The following is a 15,433-nucleotide window of genomic DNA, read 5'->3' as shown; positions in this document are numbered from 1 at the left end:
ATATAGAAGAAAGAAACTTATCAGAACAAGTGTACGTAAATAAAAGAAACCTATCTCTTAAAAACAAGCGAATTACAGAAAAACTTTCTGGATTGCGGTAATAATAGATAAATAAAAACATCTTACCATTCATCAAATTAAGAGGAATCCGTAAAGTCACATAAACGTAATTGCACAGAGGAACAGGCACTAAAATAGTTGGATCATAGTACCTTTTTTTTCAAAGTAGTGCAATTAATATTTTAAATTACTTTTAGTTTGTTTGAGTAGCGAACATGGCTGGGAGGCTAAGCTGCCCCAGCTCGCGGATCTTTTCTTAGTTAGCAAGTTTCTTCGCCGGTTATTATTCTAGATGGCACTTTTACTTTTTTTTCTTTAGCCCAATAGAATAAGGCAAAATAAAAAGAATTTTCTTTAGGCCGTCTGCAGATTGAGAGCAACCAAAAGTACGTGATCCTTTGATGTAATATTCCCTGGATGATAGATACATGATTATTCACAACAGAAAATAATTATTAATAGAGGATGAGAAAATAATAAGATCATATGCCCACTGAAAGGCTCTGTGGCTAGGGTAAACTGTATCTATAGCTTGGTAGCCTAATACCTCATATAAAAATGAGCTAACTCGAGTCAGCAGAGTAATAGACAAATAACAGTTAATTTAAAGTTTTCAATGTAATTTAGCTAGGATGAAAGTGAATATAACATTTAATGCCTTTTTTTTTATGTTTTATTAATTCATAATCCATTGTGGGGTAAACTCCATTCTAACCCCTTAAAAGGCTAAGAGGGCACAAAACAGTCCTTAGACCCCAGAGTTTTAAAGAATATTTATATAAAAAAATTGGTTATTTAGAAAAAATTCCACTTGTTGCTGATTCAAGAATGGTAGGCCTGATTATTATAGGATATTCCTTGGTCTTAATAGTAAAATGTGATTTGAAAACAAATTTGGGTAAAAATCTTGTTTAGTGACTTTTGACTATCTCAGAAAGGGGTTAGGTTAGGAAAATGAAACTTCCAGGGATAGGTCTAAAGGCTAAAGTATATCCCAGGAATGTATTTTAAAGTACCAATCTCCACTTCTTCTCCCTGTAGAAGGCCCTGAAATTTGCGTACATGACAGGTCTATACCTATTGAAATTTTGACAAAACAACATTTTATCTTAATTTTTGGTTACCAGTTGCTTTTTCTCTGTCTTTAGTTCTCTAAATGTAATTCCTATTATTTGAGTAGAATTCTGAGCTATATCAATGGTTTTTTTTAATTTATGAAATGTGTTTGCATATGTGTAAAACCTTATGAATTGGGATTGAGCAAAGCTGTGAAGCTGAAAACAATTTTGTTGTATGTCATTCAAGCAGAAGATCTATGCAAGATTTCTTTTTTATAACACGCATATTTTTAAAGGTCAGGACCTTCTATATTTATTGAATAATTATTTGGCATATAGCCTGAAAAAGCAAACTAAAACTAGGTCATAAATATGAACTAACAATTTAGCCAATCAGAATACAGACCTTGCTCTGCTGGCCACAAGGCTTGTGGACTAATTTGCTTTGCTCTATAGGCAATAGCCTATTCACTTGTGAGGATCACTATTCAACCAAATTTGTTTCACCAAGGTCTTCCCATAGCCAAAGAATCTTTTAAAACAAATTTAATCTTGAGGTGAAGAACTGTATAATCTCCATTGCATTGGAAGGCATTCTTCAAGTCAACACCATAAACATTATATTTAACTAATCTCTCTGATTCATAGGTTTGCTGGGTAGTTTCAACTCAAAAGTAAAAGTGTATAATCACCATTAATGGATACATAAGTTTTTAATTATCTTTCAACTTCCTACTATACAGAAATTAGCAGTGATGACTAGAAATAATATTTAAAATAAAATTTCATTCATATTGTACAGCCCCAACATTTCCCTTAGCTTCAAGACCCTGCCCACTTTATGCATTTTAGTTTGTTGAAGGGGGAATTTAGAAAGCTAAAAATGGATGCACTTCTAAAATTAGCATTTCTAAGTGCTCTAAACTGGAAACTATCCTGCAAAACACTTGTGATGAATGCTTATGCTGTGACACTTGTGATAACTAAACATTTACCATAGCTGCAAATGGCAATTTTTCACTGGACATTTTATGGTTAAAATCATGTTTCTAAGCTTTTGGCAAGTGTAGACTGTTTTTACCTTTCTGGGCCTCATTAAGGGCTCCCAGCCCTTAGAACTCTTTCCTCCCAGCTCTTCAGCTATCCCAGAAACAATTATTGAACTATTGAAGGGCATAATAAAAGGTATCAAGTGATGTATTCAATTTCATCCTACCTAAATATGTTGTAAACTGCAAATTTACCCAAATGATACTATTTAAGGGTAAATGTTTAATGGTTGTTCATTTCTGAAGGAAACATGCTAAGTGAATAAAGCTAGAACCAGTAGATTCCTTAGGGTAAGATACCCTGTAGTAAGACAGCTAATCACCTCTTCAATAGTTAAATTATTGTAAAATCTCTGTCACTCTACCTAGAAAGTGGTTCCCTCAGGAATCTGATGGTCTACTTCTAAAGGAAAATGCTAAATAAAAAAAATCTTTCAGTTTTCTTTAGGTAAAATAGCATTAAAGATTATTGACCAACAAATCAGGTGAACTTGATGCCTTTTTTATGCCCTTTCTGGACATAATACTTGTTTTACTTGGAAATTCAATTTTGAGCCCTTTATGGACTCTCAAAGATAATACTTTTTTCTCTTATTTTTGGCTATATAAAAGTTTTGAAAGCAACAATTCTTGCTTTATTATATTCAGAATAACTGTATCTAACACATTTTGACTGCAGCTCAACTATACTTTTCCCCCAACCCCCCTACTTTGCAAATAAATAGCATGAAATATATGTTTCCCATATGTTTTCTGGTTCTTGATTACATCACAGTCAATTCAGTTGACAAGCACATTGGCAAAAACAAGATACTTATAGTTTAAAGTAAACACAGCAATTTTCTTAAAGATTTATAAATAGTTGATTCAATTGGGTCACAAAAAAAAATCAATGTCTATAGATCATAAAATTTTAGCAAAATGGGTATAATCAAATAATAAGTTTTTAACCAATTTAGAAAAAATGTCTCATCTATGAGGGTCCATAAAGGGCCTAAAATGGAACTTCCGAGTAAAACAACTATTATATTCAGAAAAAGCATAAAAAATACACTGAGTGGTATTTTCACCTTATTTGTAGGTCAGTAATGTAAACTTATACACCTTTACTGACAAGATACCCAGTAGTTGGACTTTAGATTTCTTATTATGATATTTCCAAGTATCACTGTTGATTTTCTGACAGCAAACTTCCCCCTACCTGATGGTTCTTATATTGACCTAATATGAATGTTGTCATAAATCATTGGTTCTTTGTTGAAAAAAGTATTCTATAGTCTCAACTTGATAAAACCTAGTTTTGGCTGAAATCGTTTACAATTTTTATCAAAATAGTATTTTAAATGATGGGTCTTGAACATAATACAGATTAATAGAAATCTAGAAAGAATTTGAGTTTAGGGGCTGCTTACCATCTGAGAAAGTTGTTGAGTCAGTTGAACAAACTTTTAGTAAAAGATCCAGGGCCAAAAATATATCCTTAGAAAGGGTTATCAAACTATCAGGTTTATACTTTTCTTATTTCTTAAGCTTAGAAGGTTACATTCATGTCATGTCTACACCTATCAAAGCCTTGATTTTGAGTTTTCAATCTCTTTTTTTTTAGCTTTAGTTTTTGGAAAATGGAATTTCTGCTGTTTCAACAGAATTGTTAAGGTAAAGCAAGTGTATTTTCCCAAATTTAAGAAATAATTTTGGTATAACCCTAGATTAGGGGCTATTAAGAAGGAAACATGCTAAGAAAACAATTCTTACTTCATTATACACAGAATAATTATAGCTAACACATTTTAACCATAGCTTCCATATACTTTACCCCTAACTTTCCCCCCTAACATGCACAAATAAAGCCCAAACTACATATTTCCTATGTGATTTCTATTTCTTGATTTAATCACAGTTTATTCAAATTATGAGTATATGAGTTGAACAAAGAAACCAAGAGTCAGAAGAAGAAAACAGCTTTACTTGTGAAAAAAAAACTTCAGCCTAGGTTGAACCCCTCTGTGGGAGTGTATAGAGGTTATTCTGGTAGAACTTCAGCTATCGAATGAATTTTCTAACTGCTTCAAAATCCATTGTTGCACAAGTAAATTAAATGGTTGTGGATAACTGAGAATATGATATAATGATTCATAATAAGCTGTTAGACTCTGATGAACAAAAAAGGTAGAGATCTTCAGTAAGATTCTTAGTAAAAATAATGATAGTACCTATCAAATGTCCCCCCTGTATGTGTTTTTCTCTCTAAAGCCACATTCAAAAATGCCCTTCTAAAGTCCTTCCTCATGTCTGAACTTATAGATGTCTATGTGCAAATTTAATTTCTATGCCTGGGTATCATGAAATTCATCATAGTAGATTGTTGAATATGCCCCTCCTTTCAAAGTTGCTTTCTCAAATATAACTAATCAACCTGGGCATGATTGTAGCTTTCCTAATGTATGGGACATACATATTTTTTTTCTCATTTCAAGGCTTGTTAATAATATTAATAATAGTATAATTATTAATATATAATTATTATAATTATCAATGCAGTATTATTAACCATTAATAATTAATAATATTTAATTATTCATATATAATTACAATATATAATTATTGTTAATAGTTTATTAATCATATATATAATATAAATGAAACTTCTATATCAAGAAGAAGTAATATGCCTATTTTACATGCTCTTGTATTAACCTATTTCACGAAATCCAAATTTTTAGTAAAGTAAATCATTAACTCAAAAGTAAGTTGACTGGCTTATTGAAATTGATGACTTGGTATTTAAAGTTTGGACTGGCTTTTGAAAAAGTCACAGCACTCTGGATAACATAGCTTGGCTAGACTTTGATTTTATAAACTAATTATCAAATTATAATTATAAACTAATTATCTAGCAAAAACAACACTGTCAGCTATGATATTTGACAGATCACATGCATACAGTAATGTTCTCCACTGAAGACTCTCACATGTCTTATTTGATCATGATTTCACTTATGTTTTATTAAGTTTGTCCAGAATTTCTCAGCAGACAGGCTGTTTGTCCAAATGGATAATCAAGTTGATGCTTGCCAGATTATTACAAGAGGTTGACCTCAAGAGACACTCCATGGTTCCCTGACATTTAACCTGGATCTTTCTAAACTGAGTATTGTCATCATATATTTTTATATGCTGATGGCTGGGAAATGTTTGCAAGTGCTTTTTAGGTGCGATTTGCTCTTTCAATTTACCAGACTTACTGGTATTCATATATTTCTTTGAGGCTTCCTAAGTTGATGCATTTGAAAGTATCAAAAGTCTGTAAATCATGAAATCATAGTTTATGTATAAGTTACCATGAATGTCCAAAATTGGTGAATATTGACATTCATTACCGAATGTTCAAAATGCCTTTTTTCTCCTTGGATTTAGTCAGTGTTGCCAGTCAACTTTTTCAGTTTGATAGTGACAGATTAGGTTAGATTTTTAACCGATTTCTGAGTTTTATAACCTATTGAACCTAACTTTAACTTTTACCAACAAAGCTTGCATAAGCCTGATTTGCAGAGTTAATTGAACCCAAGCAGAGAAAAAGCAATTTTGGATATTCACTGGTGAATGTCAACATTAACCAGGTATTTTGGACATTCACAGAAACATGTATAAATATACACTCCAAAAACAGGAAAGAAAGAGATGATAATATATAAAAATAGATTTTCCATTCAATAGGATGAGAAAGGAGTCTTAGCCAGGGTTTTGGTTATAGGACAGCTTGATGGCAACACTTCCATAGAGGCAACTAAGCTCAAAAGGTTTGAAGCAACACTGCCTTTTTTGGGGGGAGGGGAGTGCATACATGTTCAGTTGATAATTTTTGTGGCTTGCTATTTCTTCATCTTAAAATAACATAATAAATTCCAGTGGATGTCTTTCTACTCATTTCCCAGTACAATTTGGTCGTTCCATGCAGCATTAGATAGAACAAAACATTCTTTATTTAAATAAAAATACATCTTTTGATGAGGAACAAGAAAAAAAAAGCTGACTTTGAGGTTAGTTGTAGAAATATTTGGTCATATAGTAACTCTTCTTTAATTCTGTTGTACCTAAGCTCTAAGCTCTTTCTTTTTTTTAAGTTTTCTAAGCTTTCTAAATGTTTTTCTAAGCTCTTTAAGCTCATTGATTTGGTTATCAGAAATGGTAAAGGAAAAACTAAGGTCTCGGAAAAAATGATCAGAAACTTGTCCTTACTGGGCACATTTTCAAGGTCAAAGCAATCATATGGATAGAGATCAAAGTTTAACCATATTTCAATGAAACTGCTTGGACCTGATAGAGAACCAACTATATAGAGAACCTTTGATAGAGAACCAACTATGTGTCTGTGTCAGTTTCAATGAATCTGGGGAAAATTATCGTACTGTGAGAGGGTGCATTTCTTTTTACCATGAATTGCTGATCATTTCACTGTAGATAACTTACAAATATGGGCTATTCTTAGGCCCAAATATCTGTGTGATTCTTTTTCCTTCATTTTACTTTCATTTGCAGAGGTACTCTAATCACAACCATTCAAAAGCATTTGAAGGTTGGAACTAAGCAAGCAAAATAATTTCAAATTATTTTTAATTTATTAAAAATTTATTTATTTTAATTTTTTTTTTAATTTATTTTAATTTGTTTTAATTTAATATATTAAAATAAAAAAATATATTAATAAATATATTAAAAAAATATAATATATTAAAATAAAAAAAAAAAATATTTAATTTATTCAAATTTATTTATTCTTCTCCTCCATAAACCTGATATTCAGGGTTTCTTTTTTTCAATTAATGTAAGAAGATGACAGAGCATTTTGAAGGTTTAATAAACATTCAAAAGCAAAACTCTAGAAGCATCAGCACAATAGAGCTGCCTAAGAAAAGAGTAATATGGGCTCCTTGTATTATTTTTTTTTTTTTTATCAAATCCATTTGTAAGGAAGGTATTGTTGTAGAAACTTTGGATGGGCCTCATTTGATAGAAAATTAAAGGTACTAGTGCCCTTTTATTATTCAAAATTAACTGGGGGGCCTGTACCTTCCTCAGGCCCCTTGCTCCCCCAAAGAAATTGGATAAAAATTCCGAGATAGCCGTTTTGCTGAGTATAGTTGAAAGATCCAATAGCTATTCCTCTGGGGATGACAACCCCCCACAACCATTTAGCCAAAGTCTGCAAGTTGTGCAATTCGCCTGCTGTTTGCTTATAGCATTCGTTGTTGGGAAGGGGGGGACGTATTTTTGACCCTTGGTGCCCAAGAGGGCTAACACTATTAATATAAAGCTTTCATGGAAAGTTGAGGGGAATGTCGGAACAAAATCAAAATAGTTTTATTTATTAAATTTAACCTTTCAAGGGTAATACAGCTATTACTGCAAGTTCTGCAACTGCTACTGTAACTATTTACTACCATGACTGCTTGCGTTTGTGACTATTTGTGACTCTGACTATGCTTGTGTCTATTAAACCAAACAGAAATTAATTTTATAAGACGTTTTCCCCACAAAAAGTTTTAGCAAAAATAAAGTTAAATAGTTTTTCAAGTGTTAAACTGTAACACTATCAATAAGTAAATCAAGCCCAACATGAACAGAAATTACAAAAAAAAAATCAGATTCATAACAAGCAGAAATTAGGCTACCATAAAGGAGATTAGGGCTAAAGCCCCCTGTACCTCATAAAAACCAGAACATAATTTGCACTTTACTGAAAAATGCATTTTACTTACAGGAATGAATGTCAGTGTATATTAAACTGTCAATCCATATTCGTTAATTTTTTGATGTAATTTCAGTTATGATAGTGACTTTTTTCCTTTTTTTATGTTATGAGAAACAAAAACACATAGGTTGGAACAAAGATTGTTTTCAGTGAAGTACAAATTATCTTCTGGTTTTTAGAAGGCATATCAGCTGTTAGCCCTACTCCTCTTTGTTGTAGTTTTTGTTCGTTTTGAGTTTACCTTGGCTATTTATTGTAATTTCTGTTTCTTTTGAGTTTTATTTATATATTGATGGGTATGTATGGTATTTTTATGCTTGAAAAACTATTTAACTGTTTCTGCTCATTTTTGGTTTAATGTGGTTCTTAGCTTTTCTTTAAAAAACTACTTTAGTGGAACAGTTTTTTTTTTAATTAATTTAGTTAAAAAGTAATTTTGTATTTCAATAGGTTACGGTAAGGGCTGGATGGTGAACTTTGTCCGTCATTAGGCTAATATCAAGATTTGGCACTTTGAAATTGAGCATACTGGCTTAACTCTGAAACTAAATTAAAGCTTGATATGGTCTGAATTCAAATATTTGAATCATTTACCATTGCAGTATTTTTCACTTTGGGTATCTGATTGGCAGGCCTGTTAAAACATTTTTTTCTTTCTCCTAGATCTTTTCAGTCTCAGAGTTTCAAGAATTTCTATTTTGAAACCCAAGCAAAGAGGTAAATTACAAATTTTGCTTGAATGACAAATTAACCATAACTTAAAAGGATTAATACAAAATCTCAATTTGTCTGCTGTAGGATAGGAATCTTCTTCTATTTCAGATTATTGGCTTTCCAGTGTTCCAGCCCCCCTTAATATTTTATTGGCTTTCCAGCCCCCCCTTAATATTTTCTTGGCTTTCCAGCCCCCCTTAATATTTTCATAGTCCTGTTGCAGGGATTCCTTTGGTCCCAGTTGGAACTACTCCTTTTAGAAATGCACATGTCAATACTTGTAATTTTGCTTAGTAAAGCTAATGACCTAGGATATTTTAGTGTTGCAGAATGTATCTATCATAAAATATTAATTTGGTTTATTTATAAAATAAAATATTATTTTAATATTAAAAATATTAACTATCATAAATTATTAATATTTAAAATATTAATAAAATATTAATTTAATAAAAATATTAAAATGAATATTTAAGTAATGAAAATATTATCATAAAAATATTAATTGGTTGATTTGATGGCAGTATCTGTAAACTTCCGGATTTTGAATCTGAAAATAAGTAAAATTTCATCTCCCTAATCCTAAAATTAATCCCTAATTTTTCCCTAATTCCTGAAATTCTAACCCTTGATCCTAAAAAGTTAATTATTAATTCTAAATTGACATCTTCCTAAATCCTAAAATTAGTCCTCCTTAGTCCTAAAATTAATCCCTATTTATCCCTAAATACTAAAATCCTAACGCTAAATATAGAATTACAAGTTGCACTATTATTTGCGTGTTTTCCTACAGCATTCATATTATTTGTCTTTTTTGGTGAAGCCATTTTCAGATGGATATTCAAATGTAATACACATAACCATTCTATGTGTAAATAGATAAATATAAAAAATGATAATTACTCTTTCTAAAAAGATGTCCTTGTAGGTAAGTCAATTGAAATTTTGTCACCTGGAGGTCCTTGATGGCAAGAACCTATGCCAAGCCGTCCCCACTGCTCAACACAGCAGAAAAAACAACAGCGAAAACATTAACCTTTTAATGTGAACTATAAAAAAGAGGAATCACTGAAACAAACCAGGTCAAATGATAGACTATTCAAAATTAGATTGGGCAAAAATTTGGTTTATTTTAGTATTTATCCCTAAAAGCTAAAATCCTAATACAAACCCTTAATCCTAAAAATTAATGCCTAATCTTAAATTACATCTCCATAAAGACTGTCATAAATATTTTCAGAAGAAAAATTCCTTGAATCTACCGACAAAATTTTATTCACATTAAAACTTAGCTTACATTAAAATTTTGCCAAGTTTTATTTAAAATATTTAAACTATGAAAGGAGAAAAAAGGGTAGAATGAGGGGAGAACAAGATTACGTGATTCAGGCAGGTATGCATAGAGGTCTTCTTATGCTTAAGTGATTTGTAATGTGGTTATTAATAATGTTTTTGCGAAATGTTACCAAGTTGGTTTTATTTTCACACTAATTACTTCTGATCTACCCATGAGTTGCCACCACTATATCTGATCGAAACCTTTAAGGACATCATACAAAAAAATTCTTCATTCACAATGGCATACCCTTAAAAGACCCATCAGCTGTGCATTTCATAGAGTTTTTAATCTTACCATTTTTTTGCTCTTAATAAATTGTTTTTTTTTTTTTTCTCTTACCCAATTTAAGTTTTGGCTCTGATCGTCAAGTAAAGAGTTCTTATCCAAAAGTGCAACATTTTAAATGTAGTAAATGAAACAAAGAAATTACCTGTATTGTATTTGAGTTAGCAAAAAGATATGTTAAGAACAGTGTTTGCCAGATTGTAGCACCAAGACGTGAAAACGAAATCTAGTGGCTTGAATTTAGGATCAGTCAGGAATTTAATTTTAATAAAATAGACCCTTATCTGCTGTATTCAGCAGTAAGAGGCACCAAACTAAAAAAGGAAACATGGGTTAAAAATTAGCAAAAAAAAATAGGCTAAGAACAAATGGTGCGAAACAGCTTAAGAAGATGATTCTTACACACAAAAAGCGTTGTCAAATTTAACTAATTAGTTTTGTTGATTTACTTTCGTGGTTCAACATGACAACACTGACTAAAATAAGTCAGCAATCCCCTAAAGGCTCTATAATTTCGAATCAACCGCAAGATTATAAATGCAGGCAGAAGATATTTTTAAATTTGATGGTCCTTGAAATTTCATAAAGAACAACTCATTATTTCTCATTTCTATTTCAGATGGTTACTGACGTTCAGCTTGCAATTTTTTCCAACATTTTAGGTGTTAGCCTATTCCTATTGGTTATTTTATATCACTATATTTCTGTCAACAGTTCAAAGTAGGCCACAAGTTATGGTTCTTTGGAAATTTTGGGTAGGTTTTGAGGAAATTTTGACTTGTTTTTTTTTTTTTTTTTTTTTTTTTTTTGTAGTTCAGGTTTTTAAAATATACAACTGTTTCGAGTAGATCAGCTCTTGATATCTAATAAGCTGTGTTAGAGAGCATCAATGAATTTTTAAGAAAACCCAGTGGATTAAGTGGCTAAAATATTATTCAGCCACTTACCCGCTAATTCTTGTCTACTACGAATTATCAATAGCCCCATAAGATTCAAAATCCCGGAAATCTTAGTTAAAAAAAAAATTCAAGCTTGCTTGCTTCACTGTTGATTTAATTTTTTTTTCCAGGTGATATTACAAACTTGATGATTTTTTTGAAATATTTCTTCCATAATGGTGCATTTTCACTTAATTAAAAAAAAGAGAATTCTTGACTTCAAATAGCTCGTCATAATTCTTTTTTCAATTGTGTGGTTTCTATGTCAATCAAATCTAGGTTATGCAAAGAGTATGTGTAGCCTAGATGGCCATTTCGAGTTTGATGTTTGTTGGATTTTTGCGTTGTAATAATAAGGAAATACCAGTGTAATTGGTAAACTTAGTGCCTTAATAAGTTTATTATATCTCAGTTTACAAAAAGAAAAAACAACATAAAAACGGGGCTTGGAAGATACAAAGAAACACCAGCGCCAGGTAGTTTGGGCGGATTTTGTACACATTAGTGCCACTTTACTCTTTGCTAATTCTCGCTGGTTAGGAATGATTCGGAGATAAAATAAGTCTGTGTATTTGGTGTCAGTTTGGTCTTTTACTTGTAAGCTAATAAACAGCATCTTGAGACCTATGAATAACAGCTGTTATAAACAGTTGTCTGTCTTAGCAACAGACAGTTTCAAAGAGTAACTGTAAAAGTAATCTTATATTCTAAGCAGGGTTCCTGTTTAAGAGGAAGCTAGAAGGATACTTCATCTATGGGCTTACAATTTTTGAAAATTGTGTAAAAAATATAGATATTTTCAATAAACATTTTATTGGAAAACGTATTGTGTACTTTTAATAAGCTTGAAAAGATGTGAAAAGGATTACAAATAGTGATTTGTTGCAGAATATCCATAATGCACGAAATAGTTCTCAGGTTTTATTCTGTAAGTTTGTTTGTTAATTAAGTGATACTGATGGAAAAAAAAAAATCGGTGGAAATAAGAAAAAAGGTATTAATTGACTTTTTAAAGTTAATATCACATTTCTTATAAAACAGTTTGAATCGTAAACCCTTCATGAGCAAACATATTTTTACAATTTTTATTTTATTGAGAAATTGGGACTCCAATTCGGTTCAGTTTATAATTTATGTCACAATGAAAACAACTGCCGTTCGAGGATTTAGTAAGAATATTGGATTATCCCTGGAAATGTAAATAAATAGCGATGACTATAAGTAATTTCTTAGACCAAACTGCTTTTCTAATTACAAAAAAAAAAATAAGAGAGAAAAATGGCTTGATTTAAATAAAGCAGTGGAGCGAAACAAATGATACAAAAAACAATAATTCTTTAGATAATAAAAAAAAAACGAATATTTTGATTCCACTTCCGGAAGCCTTTTTCGATGGGAAAAATAATTAAGGAAAAAGAAACTATTTTAAAAAAAAGCAAATCCTCTAAAGAAACGAGAACTAACACACAAGAGAGAAAAAAGGAACCAAGAACCAAAAAAAAAGCCTTTAGCTTTCTGAAAGTGTTTAAAGTGTGAGTTGTATTTATTTGTTTGTTCTTTTCCCTCTCTCTTATGTGTTAGTTGTTGTTTTCTTTAGATTATTTTATTTTAAAATGTTGTTTCTTTTTTGTAAAATTTTTTTCCCGGACGTGAGGTCGAAATGTTCGGATTTTATTTTTTATTTATTTTTTTTTAATTTTTTGTTTTCTTTTACTACTTAATTTAAATTAATTTAGTTTTTTTTCTCCCTTGATTTTTTGTAAAGAAAGCTATAGATTGAAATCGTCTTAAGTGAAAACACTCATGGAATCAGGAACTTTACCATCTTTCTTCGAGGGAGGATGTTGTGCTGATTACGTCAAAACTAAATCCTCTTCTTCTACGGTTAGGTATCCCACGTAGATGTTGCTTCAAGAAAAAAAAATAGGAAATGATTACCATCAATTGTTGTTTCAATTACGTTACGTATCAGCAGTTCATAGTCCTTAAACTTCATCTGTTGTTTTCGAATACTCCCACAAGACTAAGTGATAAAGGATGAGGTACTTGACTACATATTTTGAACCAGCGGTGCTGTTCTCGGTTTCCTGGCCCTGAAGCCAGGAAGTGCAATAAGCAATGATTTTGCACTTCAGACATCTAAAGTTTCATTTGTGTAGATAGGCAAAACTTCAGGGGCTACCCAGGAATTTTTCCATGACTAAAGCTTGATTCTCGTTGAATTCAACAAAACTCACATTCAAATGTGTCATTGTTTACTTTATTTTTTTGAATAGAATTTAAGGTGTAATTTAGAATACGAATGAACTTTTACTTTGTACACTAGTATTGGTGTCTTTTTTTTCTTCTCAGCTTTGTTTACGCTTAAAAATTCTTAGCAACGATATTTTACAAAAATGGCTGGATTTTGGTATCCAAGTATGAAAGATAAACTACGATTGTGAAAACCCTATAAAATGTTTCAAAATCAGTATGCACAAATATCTGGGTTTGAACCGAGGCAGTTACTTCTTTGGATTTCGCCCAAGATATTGGAATACCAGTCTTGGGTTTGGATTATGGGACAAGTGTATCAAGCATTATTCTCAAAACTTGTGTTAAGTATATGTATTATTATTACTTAATATACTTGCGTTGTTTTCAAACCTTGGGCTTGGATATTGTTAAACCCTGTTGCCAACGCGGTTCCTTTTTTCATAAAGAGCCTCAAATGAATGATAGAAAACAGAAAGTATTTTATATACGTTAAGTGAGGTTGCTTTATTCCTAGGATTCTCTATAATGCGTAGTATCTAAAATTCAATTTGTATCCCCAGATATCTGAATTTGATTTTTTTTTCCTTTTGTAAAGATCCTCAAATAAACAATACAACCAGTAATTCGGGTTGTATCCTGATAAGAGTTGAAATTTGCTCTGACAATTAGATTTCAAGTACCTTGTAAGTTGAAGTTATAAGAGGGGGGGAGAATAAATATCCCCCACAGCCCTTAAAAGCGGGCAGTGCGTCGAGTCGACCTTACAAGGATTTTCAAACGATGATGCATATGCTTGTATGTAACCTTGAATTTAAGTGTAAATCATTTTTTTTTTATTTGCCTTGGAAATTGATATTTTGTGCTAAATAAAGTACATTTGTTGGAATTCTATTGAAAAAAAAATTTAAAGCCAAAGCGGACGTTATTCTTTTTGAAATTAACTGTGACAATGCTCTATTATATACGACACGCAGAGACTGTTTTCTAAGGGTAAAAAATAACGATTTCAAATTTGAGTAGAATGAGTGTCCTGTCGCAAAGAACAAGTGAAGATACTAGTAATGGGAGCAATTGCTTAGTCAAGAACCAGACAGAGCAGAATAATAATATTTAAAAAAAACACTACAAGTTGACGAATTAAGAGTTTCAAAACGTTTAAAAGATTAGGAATGGCCTGGGAACAAGGATATTGGGTCCATGAATTTATTTCACTCTTTTTTAATGATGAGAGACCGATCCAAGGTGCTTATAAATTTCTGGTAGTACAGATTTTGTTATTAGGAATATATGGTCCTGTCCATTTAAGACTGTAAACTTGCTTCAGATAGCTTATTATTCCTTTCTTTTCTAGGGTTTCATGAGGAGCAGTGATTTGCTGATGATGCATGGTTTGAATTCCAATTTATATGGTTTTTTTGTGGTTGTTTTTGTATTTGATTAATAAAATCCAAGGTTCTAAGTAATATCAATCCATATAACGTGTATTGAATTTCTAAGTCGTTTCAGATTATGAAGCTATCTGTAGGGTACGTAATATTAGGTTTCATTGGTGTACAAGTTGAGGTCTAAGTAAGGGAGGAGATGAGAGACGGAGGGATTGATCTTCTAACATTATGCAATCCTACTATTCCGTGCTCAACCTCTCCCCTCTCAAAAACCTGTTCGTAGTCTTTGCTCCTGTGTGCGACCAGGAACGTTTGAAGTTGGAGGAAGGGGCGAGGGGTGACTGTGGAAATTTGCCCCGGTGTCGTAGCTAGGAATGCCACGGATGGGGATGAGGCGTTTTTGTTTATATTTGATTCAGAAGTGGTGTCGTAATTAATTTTGCCACGGGTGCCACCAACCCTAGGAAAGACCGTGTGTGCGACCATGCAGAAACAGAAGAGATTCTTTTAGTAGTTTTACTAGGAGCGACAAAGATTGTAATGATGTCATTGCTATTTTGTTTTCATGTTGCTGTTGATAGTGGGTGAAATCACTGA

At 31.7% G+C, this 15,433-nt stretch overlaps 1 protein-coding gene and 1 long non-coding RNA gene across 2 annotated transcripts in view; one reads left to right on the top strand and one right to left on the bottom strand.

Annotated features, from left to right (window-relative positions):
• Window positions 1-251, bottom strand: part of LOC136028361 (uncharacterized) — a 31,965-nt gene extending 31,714 nt beyond the window's left edge. Inside the window, exon 1 of the mRNA XM_065706150.1 lies at window positions 127-251. Within this exon, the coding sequence (XP_065562222.1) occupies window positions 127-129 (3 nt within the window). The 5' untranslated portion in view covers window positions 130-251. The remainder of the gene's footprint in view (window positions 1-126) is intronic.
• A 61-nt stretch (window positions 252-312) lies between these two features.
• On the top strand, window positions 313-14,914 carry LOC136028363 (uncharacterized). Its single transcript, XR_010617815.1, has 3 exons — window positions 313-446; window positions 10,877-11,012; window positions 14,803-14,914. It is a non-coding gene; the product is annotated as an uncharacterized LOC136028363 (long non-coding RNA).
• The last annotated feature ends 519 nt before the right edge of the window (window positions 14,915-15,433 follow it).

The sequence above is a fragment of the Artemia franciscana genome, chromosome 6, assembly GCF_032884065.1.
Source record: "Artemia franciscana chromosome 6, ASM3288406v1, whole genome shotgun sequence".
Lineage (NCBI taxonomy): Eukaryota > Metazoa > Arthropoda > Branchiopoda > Anostraca > Artemiidae > Artemia > Artemia franciscana.
The sequence above is the reverse complement of the archived record's forward strand: the minus strand, read 5'-3'. Positions and strand labels throughout refer to the sequence as shown.